Raw genomic sequence first — 20,191 nt, 5'->3', positions numbered from 1 at the left:
TCACACACACACACACACACACACACACACGCACACACACACCCATGAATGAATTGCAAATACCAAAATCATGAGTGTTATGGTTTTGATTTTCTTCTTTATACTTCTATTTTCAATTGTCTACAACTTCTATATTTATAAGTAGAAAATCTATTAAGATACGTAAATCCATAATCTTTAATAGTCAGCACAGAGAGGCAGAAGGAGAGGGAGATGGGAAATGATGAAGAAAGAATGAGAGGAAAGACTTCAGACTTTCCTTACTTTTATTTCCTGGCATAGGACTCTTAGCAAGTTATTACTCTCTCTGTACAACAGTTGCCTCATCTACAAACGGGGCTATTGTGCTTACCACCTCATGGGGTTGCTGCATGGATTCAATGGCATAAAGGGCTTAAAACAATAAGGGCTAAATAAATGTTAGCAATTATCATTCCCATTGTCTTTCCTCCCTATCAAAGAAAAACAAGGCAGAACTAACACTGACACATCAGGACCTCTTCATACAGTTATTACTGAAGCAGATGTCTCTAGCACAATGTTAATAATATTCTTCATAAATGATTGTCTTTATTTCTATCGTGTATTGCTCCATTATCTCCCACTCAGATGGATTATCAACTCCTGATGGCACTTGTTATGTTCCACCACCACCAAACGCAGCTGAAATGATAATACTGATGATGTACAGCAGATGGCCTAGTGGAGTTGCTTTATTTAATAATAATCTGGTATACTAATATGCTAATAATTACATTTAACAGTAAATACATATTGACTATACTAATAAATAGTTCTCTGAAGCTGTTTTGGATGTGGAAGCAAAAATATATTACTTGCTTCATTGCAATTGAACTTGGAAATCTTTCTGCTACTCTTTGAATAGAGTGCTGCCATGCCATTTGTCAAATGTTTTATTCAAGAGGAGTTAGATTTTATGAAAATGTTTTCAAAATATAGACTGCTACACATACCATCTCCAAAAATACCAACGTAATAGATCAAATCTGTGAAAATAATTCAAGATTTGATCAAGCAGTTGCACTAAAATTCTTCACTTTCCTTTACATTCTGGGAACAGAGGCAGCCACACCTAAATTCATTCTGTCTAACCCGTCACGGGCCCAAAAAGAGTCAGGAGTGGTGGGTTGTTTTACTTACTCATGATAAAATTGACTCTGAAAACGTATGTTCTTAAAATAAGGTAAGCTAGAAAAAAGGAGAAATATTCTAAATAGAATCCCTGTCTTTGATTAACTTTTTCCATGCAATGACTAACTCATTGGAGTAGAAAAGATGACTGATGTCAATATGCTGGAGATTTTAATATGTGGATATAAAACAAAACTACACAAAACTCTTCCATGCTTATCTGTTAAGGTCACAGTCAGTTTGGAAGGTTGTGCAGAGTATAAATTGGGTTACAAAAGACAGAATGTTGCTGAATGAAGGAAACAAAATTGAAAGAAGGTAAAAGAGGGCAACACTACCTACACTCAGGTGTGGCATCCCTGAGATGGTGTCACCAGCTAGTGCCTCCGGACTATGCCAGTCTTTTCAAAGATGACAACACAGAACTATTTGCAATATTACAAAGGACTGAAATGATACATGAGTTCCTGTCATATGATTATGTACCGACTAGCTTGTCATTCCCTACTCAGAAATTATGAATTAAAGCTATAAATTTAAATGGAAATCAAGTTAATTGTCATTATTATAAAAACAGAATTATTCTCCATGGAAAAATCATGTTAAAAGGGTCTTTGTGATGGTTAAAGTTGAGACACAGACAAGAATGTTTCAGTTTAGGATATTCCCCTATAATTCAGTAAATTACTATTTTTTATTAAGTCCTCCTTTACTAGATTCTAAAATTTTTTTATCCTTTAGAGACACCATCTATTAGTTTCTAGGTGATCTTATTATCCCCAGTTAAAGGAACAAAAACAGAAGGCAACAGAGTTCAAGATCACATCCTTAATAAACTGAAGAACTAGATATCATCACCTGCCTCTCACCCCAGAGTAATACCTGAAATGTTAGGTAAGAGCTTATTAATCTTTTCACTGAAGGACAGACAATATGGATAAGGAGAAAACCCAAGGAAGAGCCCTAAGTGGAGGGTGTGGAGGTGAGGGGGAGGGAGACTGACGAACAGGGGACGCTGAGGACCACAAACCTCGTCTGCACAGGTCCTACCGGGAGGATCCCACAGCTATTGAGACAGCACGGAATCCACTGATCACTCCAATCTCACCCTCTCACCTTGACCCAGATCCCTCAGGAACACACAGTTTTCACCAAAGGTTGAAGCTGCTTATTTCTTTTCCAAAAGGGTTTTCTCAGTGAGCCCTATTACCCTCAAAGACAGGAGCTTTAGTCTATAAACTGGCTGTCTTTTCACAGCAAGAGAGATGCCCACACCTGGGGGTCCTCTTAAATGTGTTGTTAAGGGTAGAGGTGCCAGGAAAAAAGACAGTTAGAGGGAGGAAAGCCCCCAGGTACTTGCTCTCTGGAGACATGGTTGTCACGGAGGTTTGGTCCCAGCTAATCTCATGCCCCACTTTGCCACTTCTCTTCTGACACCATCACCCAATACCCCGTGGTCCTATCATGATCTCATGATGGCAACTATTTTTTTTTAACAATTTGGAGTCAGTAGACCTGCTATGTACCTAGGGATCACCTAGTCTGATACTTTCAATTTCCAGATGAGGAACCTTAAGCAAGAGGAAAATAATACTTCCATGAACCTGACACAGCTATCTGGTAAACAGCTTCAGAACAGTAATGTAGATCTGTGGATACCTCACTGTTTATAAAGTACACCCATTACACACACAACTACACACACATACACACACATGCACATTTCCTCAAATACCTGATCTTAATCAATCATCACAATAGACCTGTAGGGCAGACACGGCATTATTTCCTATGCATAAGTGAGAAACTCGATGCAATAAGGAGTACAATAAAATTAATTCATGACAGAATCATGACTTTTGATGTTTGCAACATGAGCATTGGCATCAGTCACAATGCATTGAATTTTGGCTTTCCACTTGCTGCTTTGTTACCTTGAGCAAATTAACCTCTCCTGACCTCAGTACTGGCACCTATAAAGTACAGCTGATTGTCGTAGCTACTTCTTTAAGTAGCTCTTCACAGAGATAATGAAGTTAGATAATTATTACTCATCACCTATTGGAGTGTGTCATACACAGCATGTCCTCCATTAATATTACATATAATTTTGGTGTTCTGAATTGGAATCCTTTCCAACATATTATGCTGCATGGCTAAGCCTTCAGTTAAAGTATGTACTTAATATCATTCCCACAAATATTACTTATAATTTTTAAGTGGAGCTTATTTCAATGAAGTCCAAAGGTACAAACTTTTGGTTATAAACAAGTCATGGAGTGCAATGTACTGTATCTGATCATGGCATATGACCTGTTACTGGATTATTGGATTCAGTTTGCCAATATGTACATGAGGGTTCTTTGCACCTATGTCCACGGGGATGTTGAGCTTTTCTTTCTTTTCTATTACTGTCCATGTCCATTTCTGGTGTCATTTAAATGCTGCCCTCATAAATGGCTTTACAAGTGTTACTTCCTCTTCTACTTTCAGAAAGATTTTAAGAAGCACTCTCATTAATTCTTCCTTAAATGTTTGGTAGAACTTAAACAGTGAAACCATTTAGTTGTAGATACTTATTGGCTTCTAGAAAGTTTTTGATTACTGACTCAGTCTCCTTAATAACTGATCTGTTGAGATTTATTTCCTCATGATTCAGTCTTGGTGAATTGTATGTTTTTCCATTTTTCCATTGCTTCTAGATGGACCTGTTTGTCGCTTTATAATTGTTTATGGTTGTCTCTTTTTATGCTTCGTATTTCGGTGGTATCAGTTGTAATGTCTTCCATTTCATTTATAATTTTATGTATTACAGTCCTGTCTTTTTTTCTTAATGAGTTTGCTAAATGGTTCTCTCATTTATCAGTTTAAAAGCCACCTGCTTAGTTTCATTAATCTTTTCTACTTTCTGTTAGTTTGATTCTGTTTTTTATTTCCTTCCTTCTATTACTTAGTTCTAGTTTCATGCATTATAATCTTACGTTGTTTTAATGACCTTTCTTCTTAATGCAGATATTCATCGTTACGAACTTCCCACTAGAACTGCTTTGCTGCATCCCATAAACTTTGGTATGTTGTATTTCCATTTAATTCAACTAGTATATTACTTTGCATCTCTTTTGATTACTTCTCTGATATCCTGGTGTTCACTACCATATTGTTTGATCTTCTCACATTATGATTTTTCCAGTTTTCTTCTTCTACTTGAATTCTACTTTCTTACCATTGTGGTTGGAAAGGATGCTTGATATGATTTCAATATTCTTAAATATATGGAGACATATTTTGTGGCCTAACATATGATCTATCCTGGAGAAGCTTCTGAATCGCTCTAGAACAATGTCTATGCTGCCTCCTTTAGACGAAATGCTTGAAAATATCTGTTAAGTCCATCTGTCCCAACATGTGATTTAAGTCCAGTGTTTCATTGTTGGCATTCCATCTGGATGATCGATCCACTGTTGAAAGTGCGGTAATGAAGCTCTCTCCTCTTATTGTACTACTGTCTAGCTCTCCCTTCATCTCTGTTAATATCTGTCTTCTATGTTGACGCTCTCCTCTATTGGGTGCACAAATATTTACAAATCCTATATCCTCCTGTTGGATGACCATTTTATTATTATATGATGACCTTCTTTGTCCCTTCTCAGTCAATGCCTTAACGTCTTCTTTTTCTGTTGTCACTATAGCTACCTCTGCTCTTTTTGGTTTCCATTTGCATTCAGTTCTTTCTCATCCCTTCACCTTCAGTCTGTCTGTGCCTCCAAAGCAGTAATGAGGCTTTGGTAAGCAGCACAGAGCTCGGCTTTGTTTATTTATATATTCAGACATTCGATGTGTTTCACTGGAGAAGTTAGTCCTTTTTCAGTGAAAGTCTTATTGAGAGGTGTGGACTTACTATTGTCACTTTTTTCATTCTTTTCTGGCTGTTTGGTAATCCTTTGGCTTCTTTCTTATCTTGCTCCCCTCCTTAGTGACATAATGGTTTTCTCTACTCTTATTCTTAGATTCTTTTCCCTTTGCGTATTTGCTAGAGGTTTTGACTTTTTGTCATCATGAGGCTTATATAAACCATCTATTGTAGTTCTAACAATTAGAGGCTGAAAACAGCTTGAACTCTAACGCATACTGAAACTACATTGTTACCCACCTGCCTCCACATTTTATGTTTTTGATGTAAAACCTACATGTTTTTTACCTCATGTATCTACTAACACTTTATTGTGATTATGGTTATATTCCTACTTCTGACTTTCACTCTTCATACTAGATTTATAAGTAATATGCCACCACATTGCATTAGCATATCTGAACTTAATTATTTTTACCGTTCCAGTGAGGTTTACATTTTCATATGTCTCCTCTTACTCATTAGAATATTTTTATTTCTACATAAAGTGAGTCATTTAGAATTTCTTGTAAAAAGAATCTGTAAAGTCTTTAGGTTTCCTTGTCTGATAAACTCTTATTGCTCCTTCAATTATGAAAGACACCTTATCACAGCAGACTATCCTTTGATGGCATATAGTTCTCAACACATTGAATATATTGTGCCACTCACTCTTAGGCCTGCAAAATTTCTGCTGGAAAACATACAGATATTCTTCCTTAGGATCTCTTGTATATAGCAAGGTGTTTTTCTCGGTCAGTTGAACATTTTTCTTCTCATATTTTTATATTTTATTTATAAGACACTATAGTGTGGTTCTTTTTGGATTTATATTATTTAGACTACTCTGGGATTCCTAGAACTGGGCGTCCATTACTTCCCCCAGGTAGGGGATATTTTCAACCATTACTTATTGAAATAAACTTTCATCCATTTCACTCTCCCTTCACCTCCCGAGTCTTCTATAATGAAAATACTGATCTATGTGATGGTGTCCTAATAGTCTCTTAAGCCATCTTCATTCTTTTCATCCTTTATTCTTTTTGCTCCTCTAAAAGGATGAATTGCATTGACCTATCTTCAATTTCATTGATTCTATTTCCAGTTTACCCAGTATGGCTGAATCTCTTTTGAATTTTTCAGTTTACTTTACTCTGCATCTATGTGACTCCATTTGATAATTTCTAGTATTTTGTAACCCTTTATTGAAACGCTCATTTTGTTCATGTAAAGTCTCCTAACCTTGGTGAAAATGTTTATCACGATAAATGAAACTACTCATCAGGTAAATCATTTATCCCTATTTCAGTGAGTCTGTCTCTAGAGTTTTATCTTGTTCTTCTGTTTGGACATATTCCTCTGTTCATTTTTCCATATTCTCTGTATTGCTTTCTGTGCATAAACCACAGTGACCCAAAAGAGAGGGTTCTCATTCAACAACTAGAGGCAGGGTAATTGGGACCAGACACGCAGGAAGCATTTGAAAGTAGGTAAGTAGATTTATTTTGGAGAAATACTGAGGATAGGTGTTTCTTTTTATGCCCTCTGCACTAAGCTCTGGGGATGACAGTCTGTGAATAACTATTTGTTTGTGTGCTACAGACTTCTGCGACACATGAGTGCAAGCCCCAGTAAAAAATAGAGCAAGGCAGACATGGGATGTATCTTCTGAACAGCAATCACAAAAACTGGGGCAACATGTCCACAAGCTCCTTCCCAGGAGAGACTGGTGAACTGGAGTGGGGCAGGGAGGCTATGCAAAGCTGGCACCTGCAGACTGCCCTAGTCTCCAGACAAGATTGCATTCTGTTGGGAGGTGTGTGTCAAATTAGAAGCCTCACACATGGTCTGCAGCTTTTAGAATATGCAAATAAGTCTTTTTACTGAGGTGCTGGGAGCTGGATGTATCTGAATGCTACCCCTGCACTAAGACATGGGGGGAAATCCGTGAGAAATGTCTCTATGCTCTAATTTTGTGGCCCTGTGGATTTAAGTCCAGTTGACTTTCAGTCCTAGAAGTTATTGGGGCATCATCCCTCAGAAGGAATCTTCATTGTTGGGACACTGGCTGTTGGATCAACCTCTTCACTATTCAAGGAGAATGTGGGAGTTGCATATGACTGTGCCCAGGGATGGGGTTACCGTGGAGACTGACTCTCTATCTGTCCTCCCTGTCTCAACATGGGCTTTTTCCTTATTTTCACATCATGCAAGAGTCAGCTAGCTGATGACTCTCTCTCAGAGAAAATTGCACTGTATGGAACTGTAGATTTTCTGTGTTTCTGGGAAGAGATGAATTCAGGGTCCACCTGGGCTACTTACCTGAACCAGAACCTCCTGTCCCCTTTTGAAAACTGAAACTCAGCATCCACACATCAACAAAAGTACAGTTAAGAGAGTCACATAAACAAATTAACTTCTGAAATCATGGAAATAGATAAGAAAATACAGACCATGCAAAAGTTTGCATAAGTAAGGAGATAACAAAGATCACAGTGGAAATAAATGGATTAAAGGTGATAATGAAAGAAATGGTAAAGAAACTAAAAGGTAGTGTTTTAAAGGTAAACAAATTGACAAACCTTTCCTAGACTAAGAAAAAAAAAGATATAAAGCTAATCCTAACATTAACCCCAAGCCTTATGCTAAACTATATATGACGTTAACATTATCCTTATATCAAATATAGATAAAGACACCACGAGAAATCAAAACTATATACCGATGGCTCTTATGAATACAGATGCAAAAATTCTTGATAAAATATTAATAAACTTAATTCAACAAAATATCAAAAAGATCATACATCGTGATCAAGATGAATTCATCCCTGATTTGCAAGGATGGTTCACAACATAAAAATCCATAAATTGGATACAGTGCATTAACACAATAAAAGATAAATATCATATGATCATCTCAAAAGATGCTAAAAAAACGTTGTTTACAAAATAAAACCTTCAGCAAATTGGATATTCGAAGGAACATACCACAGCACAATTAAAGCCATATACCACAAACTCACAGCTAACATAATATGGAAAATAGAAGGATTGAAATTTGTTCTCTAATATTAAGAACAAAACACGTATGCCTTATCTCATTCCTCCTTTTCAACACAGTACTGGAAGTCCTAGCTAGAACAATCAGGCAAAGAAAGGAATGAAAGGCATCTCCACAAAAAAAAAGTAAAATTGTCATTATTGAAGATGATATATTCTTATATTAAAAAACGTCCTAGATAGTTAAACAATAATCTGTTGGAGCAAATTCATTATGTAGCAGGAATAAAATCATCATATGGAAACCAGTTGCATTCCTATACACTAACAATAAAATATCTGGAAAAGAAGTAAATAATATTATCCAATTCACCACAACATGAGAACCAATAAAATACTTAGTAGTAAACTTAATCAACGAAGTAAAAGATTGTAGTGTGAAAAGCACAATAATTGCTGAAAGAAATTGAAGACACAAACAAATGGAAAGATAACTTGTGTTCCTGGAAGAAAATCAATATTCTTCAAATGTCCATATTACTCACACCCATCTCTATATTCAACATAATCTCTATCAAAATTCTGATGGCATTTTTCACAGGAATAGAAAACACAATACTAAAATTTGCATGAAACCATAAAAGACACTCAATAGCCAAAGCACTTCTGAAAAAGAACAAAACTGGAAGCATCACATACATGACTTCAAATTAGGCCACAGGCTTTGCTAACCAAAACAATATGGGCCTACCTTAAAAATAGATAAGCCAACAAAACAAATAGAGTCTGTAAATAAACCCTTGCATGTATAGGTCTGTTTCTAGAGTTTTATCTTGTTTTGTTTGGAACATATTCCAATATGTGAAAGAAAGTAAAAAATGTGCAATAGGGATGGCTCATCTCTATAAAACATGGTGTTGGGAAAATGGAATAACTACATGTGTAGGAATGAAATTGGACTTCTATCGTCCACCACTCACAAGCATTAACCAGAAATAAATTAAAGATTTGACACTTTAAGAAACTATCAGATTCCTGAAATAAAGGAAATGAACTCCTTGACATTGGTCACAGAAACAACTTTTAGGATATGGTTCCAAAAGCGCAAGGAACAAAAGGAAAAATCAACAAATCGGATTACATGAAACTAAAAAACCTCTGCACAACAAAAGAAGCAATCAAGGAGCAATGAAAAGGCAACACACAGAATGGTACAAAATATTTGTGAACCATATATCATAAAATATTTGTAAACCGTGTATTAGATAAGGGGTTGATACCCATAGATACAAAGAACTCATACAACTCAAGAACAAAACAACAAACAAGCTAATAAAAAATGGGCGGAAGAACTGAAGAGAAATTTTTCCAAGAACACAACCAAATGGCCAACAGGTATGTGAAAAGGTGCTGAACAACACAAACAACCCAAGAAATGTAAAAGCAAAACCAAAATGAGGTTCACGTCACACTTGTAGAATGGCCACCATCAAGAAGACAAAAGATAACATGTTGGTGAGGACATGTAGAAAACGGACCATTATACACTCATTGGGGAATGTAAATTCTTTTAGCCACAATTAAAAATAGTATGAAATTCCTCAAATTGCTATTAATAGTACTGCCATATGACCCAGCAATACTACTTCTGCGTATATATGCAGTGGAAATAAAAACAGGATATTTAAAGATACCTGCACCTCCACATTTATTGCAGTATTTTTCACAAGAGCTAATAAATCCTGTCTTGTAAACCTAACAGAGGTCTGTCACCTAAGGAAGATCTCATGGCCCCATAGAAACAGACTTGTCACACATTATTACACGTTTTACAGAAACAATGCCTCATATAGCACGCCTATGGCGGCACAGAGGCCGCACATCTGTTCGTACTGCACTTCTTTCCCGGGCAGGAGGAAAGCCCTCACATACTTTCCCAGAGGTGCAGTAATTTCCCTCAGCTCAGTCCTGCCCATGTGGAAGGTCATGAAAGACTTAGCAAAGCCTTCAAATACCTCTTCACTTACAGTTCTTCACTAAATGAAAGAATTCATCTCACTGAGCAGAATTCACACTCAAAATATCATTAAGGATCCAATGAATTGCCAAAGACAATCTGTAATTGTAATGACATCTATTTTGGATCAGCTTATTCAAGTCTGATATCAATCAGACAAATCAATAGTCAGCGCTATTACGCATGTTGCTACACTTTTAATCACATCACAAAGACCAAAACATTTGTAAAACCTGTCGAGAGTTGAGAACTCTGCCTATCCTACTATTCATTTTCTCTCATGGTCTTTAAGGCTTCCAGAAACATATCAGAATTAAAGTAACTTTGACCATTCTACTCCATCTATTATATCACCTCATATAACCAAAAATCATTAGAGCAGAAAATGGATAGTAGGAGAGGATGTATACCAGTTTTCCCTCTTTATTCTTCAGTTTAGGAATATTGAATATCAGTATTCTATTATTACAATGAATTCTCACACAAGTCTCCTCTTCCCAAATATGAACAGATGCTGAAATATCAGAAACAATTTGATAGTGTGAACCACTGGCTATGTAAACCAAGGTAAATTTTCTGGATTTAATGCAGGAAAGAAAGAGAGGTTTGAGTCTCACACTCTCAGAAACTACTATTGGTTGTGACATGGAATTTGAATGCATCTCCCAACAAAAATCCCCATTGGACACTAAAGGCCAGAAACTACATCATTAGTCTCATAAGTAAATGACCCTACAGGGTTCAAATACTTCAGTCTATTCAACTTTATGATCAAAAACACCTCTTTCTTACAAAGAGTACAGCTGGTGGAGATAAGGATGTCACCAAAACTTTATTAGATGTGTAGCACTGAAGAGACCTTAAACAAACATTACCTGTCTCAGACCAGTGTTTCCAGAAAGCAAAATTAGAACAACTGCATAGATTTGTTTCCATCCAAATGTCCAAACCCTACCTCTGTTTACTTCCCCTTGGGTCAGAAACAAAAACATATCGATCTCCATCATGTAATTGCATTAAAATAGTTAGTAGACAGGGCTTTTACCCTCCTGGGGCCTCTGCCAGGTGTTTCTCATGGCTCAGTATCAGAATCAAGAAGAGGCCAAAAGTTTCTAAAACTTAATGTTTCACAAATGCATGTGGACAGATTAATAAATGATAAGACCTCCCTCATGTAGACTGAAAGTTATGAAGCTGCAAGACTTAAATATATAGTTTGTGTGGACTTGTATCACCTCTTAGTCAAATGTGGTATATTACCTACATCAAATTAAACCTTGTTTGTCCAAAGGCAGTGTAAAATTTGTAGCAGTCTGTTCATATACTCAGTATTGTGCATTCAGACAATTTTGGAGGTATAATATATTTGAAAACCTCAGAATCTGTGATGTCCACAATACCCACCCTTCTTCTGCAACCTCTTCAAGGCATCTTTGATTTCCTTGTTCCTCAGACTGTAAATCAAGGGATTCAACATGGGAATCATCACTGTGTAGAAGACTGATGCGAATCTGTCAAAGTTGGAAGAACCACCGGAGCTGGAACTCAAATAGACAAAGCTACCTGAGGTATAGAAGAGGGAAACTACTGTCAGGTGAGAAGCACAGGTGTTGAAAGCCTTGGACCTGCCTTTAGCTGTAGTGATCTTCATGATGGAGATGACAATATAGACATAGGATATCATGACAACAAGGGCATTTATTATCCCAAAGATCAATGCTAATATAGCAAGTAAGAGTTTGGCAAAGAAAATGTCAGAGCAGGACAGGACTAACAGTTGGGGCATGTCACAGAAGAAGTGGCGGATGACATTAGGCCCACAGAAGTGGAGTTGAAGAATGGCACACATTTGGGATACAGAACCAGAGATTCCAGCCATGTAGGATCCCAGCACCATCCCAACACAGAGGGTGGGTGACATGATTGATGAATAGAGAAGTGGATTACAAATGGCAGCATAGCGGTCATAGGCCATGGCTGTCATGAGACAAGCCTCAGTCAGTCCCGTGGTTGTAAAGAACAAGTACTGAATGGCACAACCCACTAGGGTGATACTATGCTGTTCTTGGAAGAAGTCAGAGAGTGTCTTGGGGGCTGTGGAGGTCACATAGCAGATGTCTAGGAAGGACAGGTTACTGAGGAAGAAGTACATGGGTGTGTGGAGGTGGGAATCCATCCTTATTAAGATGATGAGGCTCAGGTTCCAAATCAGAGTTGTAACGTAGATCACCAGGAACACAACAAAGAGAACTGCTTTGATTCTGGGAAAATCGGAGAACCCCAAGAGGATGAAGTGGGTGATCTCTGTAATATTTTCTCTTCTAATCATAGCCTTGGTGCTCCTAAGATCAGAAAAGAGACAATGTATTGCATTGCTGACTCAAGTGAAATGTGACAGCATTACAATTCCCTATGTGCCAGCTTTTTCCTTCACTGAGCACCAGAAAAAGGGAAATGCTTACTGTCCTGGTGCAAAAATCTTGGCTTTTCATCTCTAATTGTTCAGGAGTATCTGTTCAGTGTCAGGTTCTCTATTAATGCAGGAGGTGCCATGAGAATTTAAGATATATTTAGAAATTTGACTTAGACTATAAAAAACAATAGATTATTATACATGTGTTTATTAAACTGATTATTATATATGAAGTAGAGATCATTGATGAAAATAAAACAATTTTTTAAACACCTCTGATTTTTATTTATATAATCAAAAGCATGAGCAGCATCAGTGCATATGATTTTCAAATAGGACTTCTGTTACACATGGTCTTCTGAAGAGATTTTTAAAATTTCTTGTTATCCATGAAAAAATTATTTACCCTGTTACTAATAATTTCCAAATGTTTATATAAATGTGTTTAATGTATCATCTCCAATTAGACCTGAAAATTGTATCGCACTTCATAACTCTCATAATATTGTAGGGGGCACAGCATGTGAGCTCAATAAAGTTATAGAATAAATCTTCCATAGATACCTTCATATAAATATACCAAAGGGAGGCTAGTACCGTTCACTATTGACCCCAATGTATTATCAACTTAGGGTATATTGCTACCCGAGGAATAGCATGGGACTGTAGTTAGAGGTTCAGACTTTGAAGTTTTTGTTCTGATACCCTCTTGCTCCATGTACCAGTCCCAGTGGCTTAAACACACTAAGATTGGCCAAGGAGAGCTCCTGAACCATAACGGTACTGGAGGGTTATATATATGAGGAAATTCACCAAAGTGCTCAGCACATGATCTGGCACACATAATTGTTTCAATAGAAGTTGGCTCTTACATCATTGCTTACAGATAGCCGTGAGTATCAGTTGTTCTCATGGATGGGAATTCCAGGGATCCTAGAGCTTTATGGGTTAACGTGGGGAATTTCCTGAGAGATCATCAGCCTCACAGACACTCAGACAACATTGCCTCTATGTAGATGTAGACTCAGACCTCATGGGAAAGCAAATAAATCACCTGGAGCCATGAAGACAAACCATATACATTTATAACATGAAGAACAAAAAATCAAGAGAAAACTTCCCATCATGCTGTGTTTAAACAGTTTTGGATGTAACATTTAAAAAATACACATATCTTATCAATTACGGTTGATGAAATTGAAATCTCTCTGCTACTCTTTGCATAGAGTCCTGCCATGTAATTTCTCAATTGTTTATCCAGAATGAGTTAGAGTTAATGAAAATCTTTTAAAATTATAACGCTCACACACATCTCCAAATTCTAACATGATAGATTAAGTTTGGAAAATAATTCAAACTGTGATGAAGCACAGTGAAATTCTTCATTTTTTTATCACGTTCTGATAACAGCAGTAACCTTAACTAAATGTGTCCTATGTACTTCATCATATCCCCCAAAAAAGTGAATTGTGGATTGTTTAATTTATGAAAAACTTGATCCTGAAAATGTTATATTGCTCAAATTTTGCAAGCTAGAGAAAAAGAGAAAAAAAATCTGAACATACTCACTCTCTTTGATTCACTTTCTCAATATGCTCAGCATTTCCCAAGACATTTGTAGAAGAAACAGTGATTGACATTAATATGGTTGAAGATATTACTATGTGGATATAGTTAATCCAAACCTTTTCCAATCAGACCTACTAAGGACATGGTCAGTTGGCAAGGTTGTGCAGGCTAGAAAATCCGGTTAAGAAAGTCAGGATCCTGCTGAATGATAAAAACTCTAAGTAAAAGAAGCTATGAGACACAGACCAGCTCTGCCCGTGCTTGGGTGGGGCATCTCTGAGATTGTGTCACCAGCACTAGTGCCCCCACAGCCCAGAGTCTCCAAAGATGACAATGGAAAACTATTTGAAGTATTTCAAAAGGCCACTGGAAAAATACATGAGCACCCTGTCCTGTCGTTATGTAGTGATCAGCTTGTCTGTTAATACTCAGAACTTATGAATCAAAGCAATATACTTACATATATACCATATTAATTATTATTGTGAAAAACATTCCTCAAACAAAAAATTTAAATGAAAGGGTCTTTGGGATAGATGATTTTAGGAAACAGAGACAAGCGTGTTTTGATCTTAGGAAACTCAAAATTCATTAGATTAGTACTTCTTATTCAGAGTTCAGTTATGAAATTCTGAAATGTGTAAAGCTCAATAGACATTGTTCCAGTAAATATTACATGATCCTATTACCCTCATTTAAAGGTGAAAAAAGAGAATGTAACCAAGTTCAAGACTGCATCCTTAAAAAACTATAGAACTGGGACTCAATTTCTATCCCTCACCCCAAAGTAATACCTAAAATTTTAGTTAAGATATTAACCTTTTCATTAAAGGTGAGACAGCATGCAAACGAAGACACCCAAGAAGGGCCCTAAGTGGAGGGTGTGGAGGTGGAGGGAGGGAGAGTGATGAACGGGGGACACTGAAGACCACAAGCCTCATCCACACATGTCCTACCGGGAGGACCACGCAGCTATTGAGACAGCATGGAATTCACTGATCCCTCTAATCTTGCCCTCTCACCTTGACCCAGACCTACCAGGAACACAGAGTTCTCATCAAAGGTTGAAGTTGCTTATTTCTTTTCCAAAGGAGATTCCCGGTATTCCCTACTGCACTCCAAGAAAGAGCATTACACTATTAACTGGCTGTCCACTCACAGCCAGAGAGATGCCCGCACAGGGTTCTCTCAAATGTGTTGTCAAGGGCGGTGGTGCCAGGAGAAAAAGGCAGAGGGAGAAAAGCCCCAGGTACTTGCTCTCCAGAGATATAGTTGTCACAGAGATTTCCTACCTGCTCATTTCCTACCCTCGTTACCATGTCTCTCTGGGGTCCATTCCCTAGGTCCCCATAGTCCAATGATGAGCCCATGATGGTAGTTTTTCTTTTAACAAACTTGGAGTCATTAGAGCTGGAGATGATCTAGGGATCATCGAGTCCAATTCCTTCAATTTCCAAGAGGGCAATCGGAAGTCAAAGGAGGTAAGGGGCTTGCCAAGCATGAAACAGCTCGCTGGTAAAAGAGCCTCATACCGATAAAATAGGTCTGGGATTACTTTCCTATTTACAAAGCACTTTCATTTTAGATATATACATATGGGCATTTCTAAAACACCTGACGTGAATCAATCATCACAACAACGCTGTGAGACTTGGATTATATCCCATGCATAAGTGAAAAAATAATGATTATAAAACACTTTCAGACTGTGTGCTCCACAATATGTCTTCTATTAATAGTAGGTATAATTTATGTGTTCTGAATTGGAGGCCTTTTCAACATACCATACTGTCTTACTGATGCTTCATTTAAAATACCAACTTAAGATCACTCCCACAATTATGGTTTCTTCCTTTCTTTGAAAGAGGAACTCGTTTAAATGTAATCAAAAGGTACAAATTTCCATTAAGAGGTCACTAACAAATGGAAACTCATCCCATCATCCTGGCTAGGAAGAATTAATATCGGCAAAATGGCCATCTTGCCCAAAGCCATATACAGATGCAATGCAATCTCTATCACACTACCAACAGCATTCTTCAATGAACTGGAACAGATAGTTCAAAAATTCATATGGAAACATGAGAGACCCCGAATATCTATAGCAACTCTGAGAAGGAAGAAGAAAGCGGGGTGATCTCACACCCCAACTTCAAGCTCTACTACAAATCCACAGTAATCAAGACAATTTGGTACAGGCATAAGAACAGAGCCACAGACTAATGGAACAGAATAGAGACTCCAAACATTAACCCAAACATATATGGTCAACTAATATTCAATAAAGGGGCCATGGACATACAATGGGGAAATGACAGTCTCTTCAACAGACAGTGCTGGCAAAACTGGACAGCTACATGTAAGAGAATGAAACTGGATCACTGTCTAACCCCATACACAAAAGTAAATTTGAAATGGATCAAAGACTTGAATGTAAGTCAAGAAACCATAACACTATTACGAAAAGACATGGGCAAAAATCGTTAGACATAAACATGAGTGACCTCTTCTTGAGCATATCTCCCTGGGCAAGGGAAACGAACCCAAAAATGAACAAATGGGACTATATCAAGATGAAAAGCTTCTGTACAGCAAAGGACACCATCAGTAGAACAAAAAGCTATCCTACAGTGTGGGAGAATATATTCATAAATGACAGATCTGATAAAGGGTTGACATCCAAAATATATAAACAGCTCACACACCTCAACAAACAAAAAGCAAATATTCCAATTAAAAAATGGGCAGAGGAGCTGAATAGACAGTTCTCAAAAGAAGAAGTTCAGATGGGCAACAGGCACATGAAAAGATGCTCCACATCACTTGTCATCAGAGAAATGAAAATTAAAACCACAATGAGATATTATCTCACACCAGTAAGGAAGGCTACCATCCAAAAGACAAACAACAACAAATGTTGGAGAGGTTGTGGAGAAAGGGAAACCCTCCTACACTGCTGGTGGGAATGTAAATCAGTTCAACCATTCTGAAAAGCAGTATGGAGTTTCCTCAAAATGCTCAAAATAGAAATACTATTTTAACCAGGAATTCCCCTTCTAGGAATTTACCCCAAGAATGCAGCAGCCCAGTTTGAAAAAGACAGATGCACCTCTATGTTTATCGCTGCACTATTTACAATAGCCAAGATATGGAAGCAACCTCAATGTCCAGCAGTAGATGAATGGATAAAGAAGATGTGGAACATATACACAATGAAATATTACTAAGCCATAAGAAAAACACAAATCCTACCATTCGCAACAACATGGATGGAACTAGAGGGTATTATGCTCAGTGAAATAAGCCAGGCGGAGAAAGACAAGTACCAAATGATTTCATTCATATGTGGAGTATAAGAACAAAACAAAACTGAAGGAACAAAACAGCAGCAGAATCACAGAACCAAAGAATGGACTAACAGTTACCAAAGGGAAAGAGACTGGGGAAAATGGAAGGGTAGGAGGGATAAGGGTGGGGAATAAGAAAGGGGGTACTATGATTAGCATGTATAATGTGGGGGGGTGGGGGAAAGGGGAGTGCTGTGCAACACAGAGAAGACAAGTAGTGATTCTACAACATTTTGCTATGCTGATGGACAGCAACTGTAATGGGGTTTTGGAGGGGGGGAATTGGTGAAGGGGAGAGCCTAGTAAGCATAATATTCTTTGTGTAATTGTAGATTAATGATAACCAAAAAGGGGGGAAGATAACTCCCTATAGGATAAAATTAACTGCAAATCAATGATTAATGCATGCTTTACATATCCTTAATTTTGAAATTTTTAAGGGTGTCAGATGATCAGCTATGGAAGTACATTTTCCTGATAATATATTTTTCTCATAAAAAAAAGCAGTTCCTCCCTACAGTATGGGAGAATATATTTGAAAATGACAGATCCGATAAAGGCTTGACATCCAGAATATATAAAGAGCTCACACGCCTCAACAGACAAAAAACAAATAACCCAATTAAAAAATGGGCAGAGGAACTGAACAGACAGTTCTCTAAAAAAGAAATACAGATGGACAACAGACACATGAAAAGATGCTCCACATCGCTAATTATCAGAGAAATGCAAATTAAAACTACAATGAGGTATCACCTCACACCAGTAAGGATAGCTGACATCCAAAAGACAAACAACAACAAATGTTGGTGAGGCTGTGGAGTAAGGGGAACCCTCCTACACTGCTGGTGGGAATGTAAATTAGTTCAACCATTGTGGAAAACAGTATGGAGGTTCATCAAAATGCTCAAAACAGACCTACCATTTGACCCAGGAATTCCACTCCTAGGAATTTACCCTAAGAACGCAGCAATCAAGTTTGAAAAAGACAGATGCACCCCTATGTTTATCGCAGCACTATTTACAATAGCCAAGAATTGGAAGCAACCTAAATGTCCATCGGTAGATGAATGGATAAAGAAGATGTCATACATATACACAATGGAATACTACTTTGCCATAAGAAGTGGAAAAATCCAACCATTTGCAGCAACATGGATGGAGCTGGAGAGTATTATGCTCAGTGAAATAAGCCAAGCGGAGAAAGAGAAATACCAAATCATTTCCCTCATCTGAGGAGTATAGGAACAAAGGAAAAACTGAAGGAACAAAACAGCAGCGGAATTACAGAACCTAAAAATGGACTAACAGGTACCAAAGGGAAAGGAACTGGGGAGGATGGGGGGGCAGGGAGGGATAAGGGGGGGGAAGAAGAAGGGGGGTATTAAGATTAGCATGCATGGGGGGAAGGGTGAAAGGGGAGGGTGGGCTGCACAACACAGAGAGGACAAGTAGTGACTCTACAACGTTTTGCTGAGCTGATGGACAGTAACCATAATGTGGTTGTTAGGGGTACCTGATATAGGGGAGACCATAGTAAACATAATATTCTTCATGTAAGTGTAGATTAAAAATTTTAAAAAGAAAGAAAGAAAGAAAGAAAGAAAGAAAGAGAGAAAGAAAGAAAGAGAGAAAGAAAGAAAGAGAGAAAGAAAGAAAGAGAGAAAGAGAGAAAGAGAGAAAGAAAGAAAGAGAGAAAGAAAGAAAAGGGGGATTACTCCTTGATAGGATAAAACTATTGGTAAATCAAAGATCAACACATGCTTTAAATATCCTTAATTTTGATCACTTAAAGGGTGTCAGATGATCAGCTATGGAGGTACTCTTTTCTGATAATATTCCTTTCTCTTAATAAAAAAAAAAAAAGCAGTTACTGTGTGCTGACCTCCAATGAGTTCTGCACAGTGGTATAGAGGGCATGTCAAAGTGTGGGCAAAGGGTCTGTTTGTTTCTATGCAGAAGATCAAGGCCTAGCTTGGATACCCAGAAAATGAACTAAGATACGATATGAGGAGGAGCTTCCGGCATCAGCACTCTCTGGAGGACTTGTGCCGGGGGATGATCATCAAAAAGCCTCCACAGGGATCCGGACGATGCTGCGGTTGTGGCTGCATACAGCCCACCATCTCCTGGACTTGCCATAGGAATGAGGAGGGAGATGTCTAGGCTGGCATGTGCATACAGTGATACAACGAATTTGACCGGATCTGTACTGTTGGAACTCAACCAGGAGTTGGGAGGGGTGCAAGTTGTAGCACTCCAAAATCTCATGACTATAGACTATCTACGGTTAAAAGAACATATGAGATGTGAACAGATCCCAGAAATGGGCTGCTTTAATTTGTCTGATTGTTCAAGTACAGTTGGACAATATCCATCATATCATGGATAAATTTTCACAAATGCCTAGGGTGCCTAAATGGTTTTCTTGGCTTCACTTGGGATGGATGGTAATTATAGATTTGCTTTGTTTATGTCACCGTATTCCTATTATGTTAATATGTGTGTGCAAATTAGTTAGTAGTTTAAAACCTATACATACTTAAGGTACTCTACAAGAAGATATGTCAAAGAAATAATCAATCCTCCCATGTTTCCTTCCATACGCTACATCTATAGTTTCTCTTCTTCCTTCCTAATTACAATCCTTAAATAGAATTCATGCCTCATATCGAATTTACCGAGTATCATAATTTCTCCAGGTGGTAAAGATACCTTGAGACGAGTATCATAATTTCTCCAGGTGGTAAAGATACCTTGAGACAAGTGCTGGGCATAGAAGCCACAGGGCATAAATCTGCA

At 37.7% G+C, this 20,191-nt stretch overlaps 1 protein-coding gene across 1 annotated transcript; it reads right to left on the bottom strand.

Annotated features, from left to right (window-relative positions):
- Nucleotides 1–11,435: 11,435 nt before the first annotated feature.
- Nucleotides 11,436–12,389, bottom strand: LOC140847629 (olfactory receptor 5AN1-like). Its single transcript, XM_073228345.1, has one exon. The coding sequence runs from the start codon at nucleotides 12,387–12,389 to the stop codon at nucleotides 11,436–11,438; it is 954 nt and encodes a 317-aa protein (XP_073084446.1).
- Nucleotides 12,390–20,191: the final 7,802 nt, after the last annotated feature.

This window comes from Manis javanica, unplaced genomic scaffold (genome assembly GCF_040802235.1).
Source record: "Manis javanica isolate MJ-LG unplaced genomic scaffold, MJ_LKY HiC_scaffold_25, whole genome shotgun sequence".
NCBI classification, from domain to species: domain Eukaryota; kingdom Metazoa; phylum Chordata; class Mammalia; order Pholidota; family Manidae; genus Manis; species Manis javanica.
This window is presented reverse-complemented; position numbering and strand designations above follow the sequence as displayed.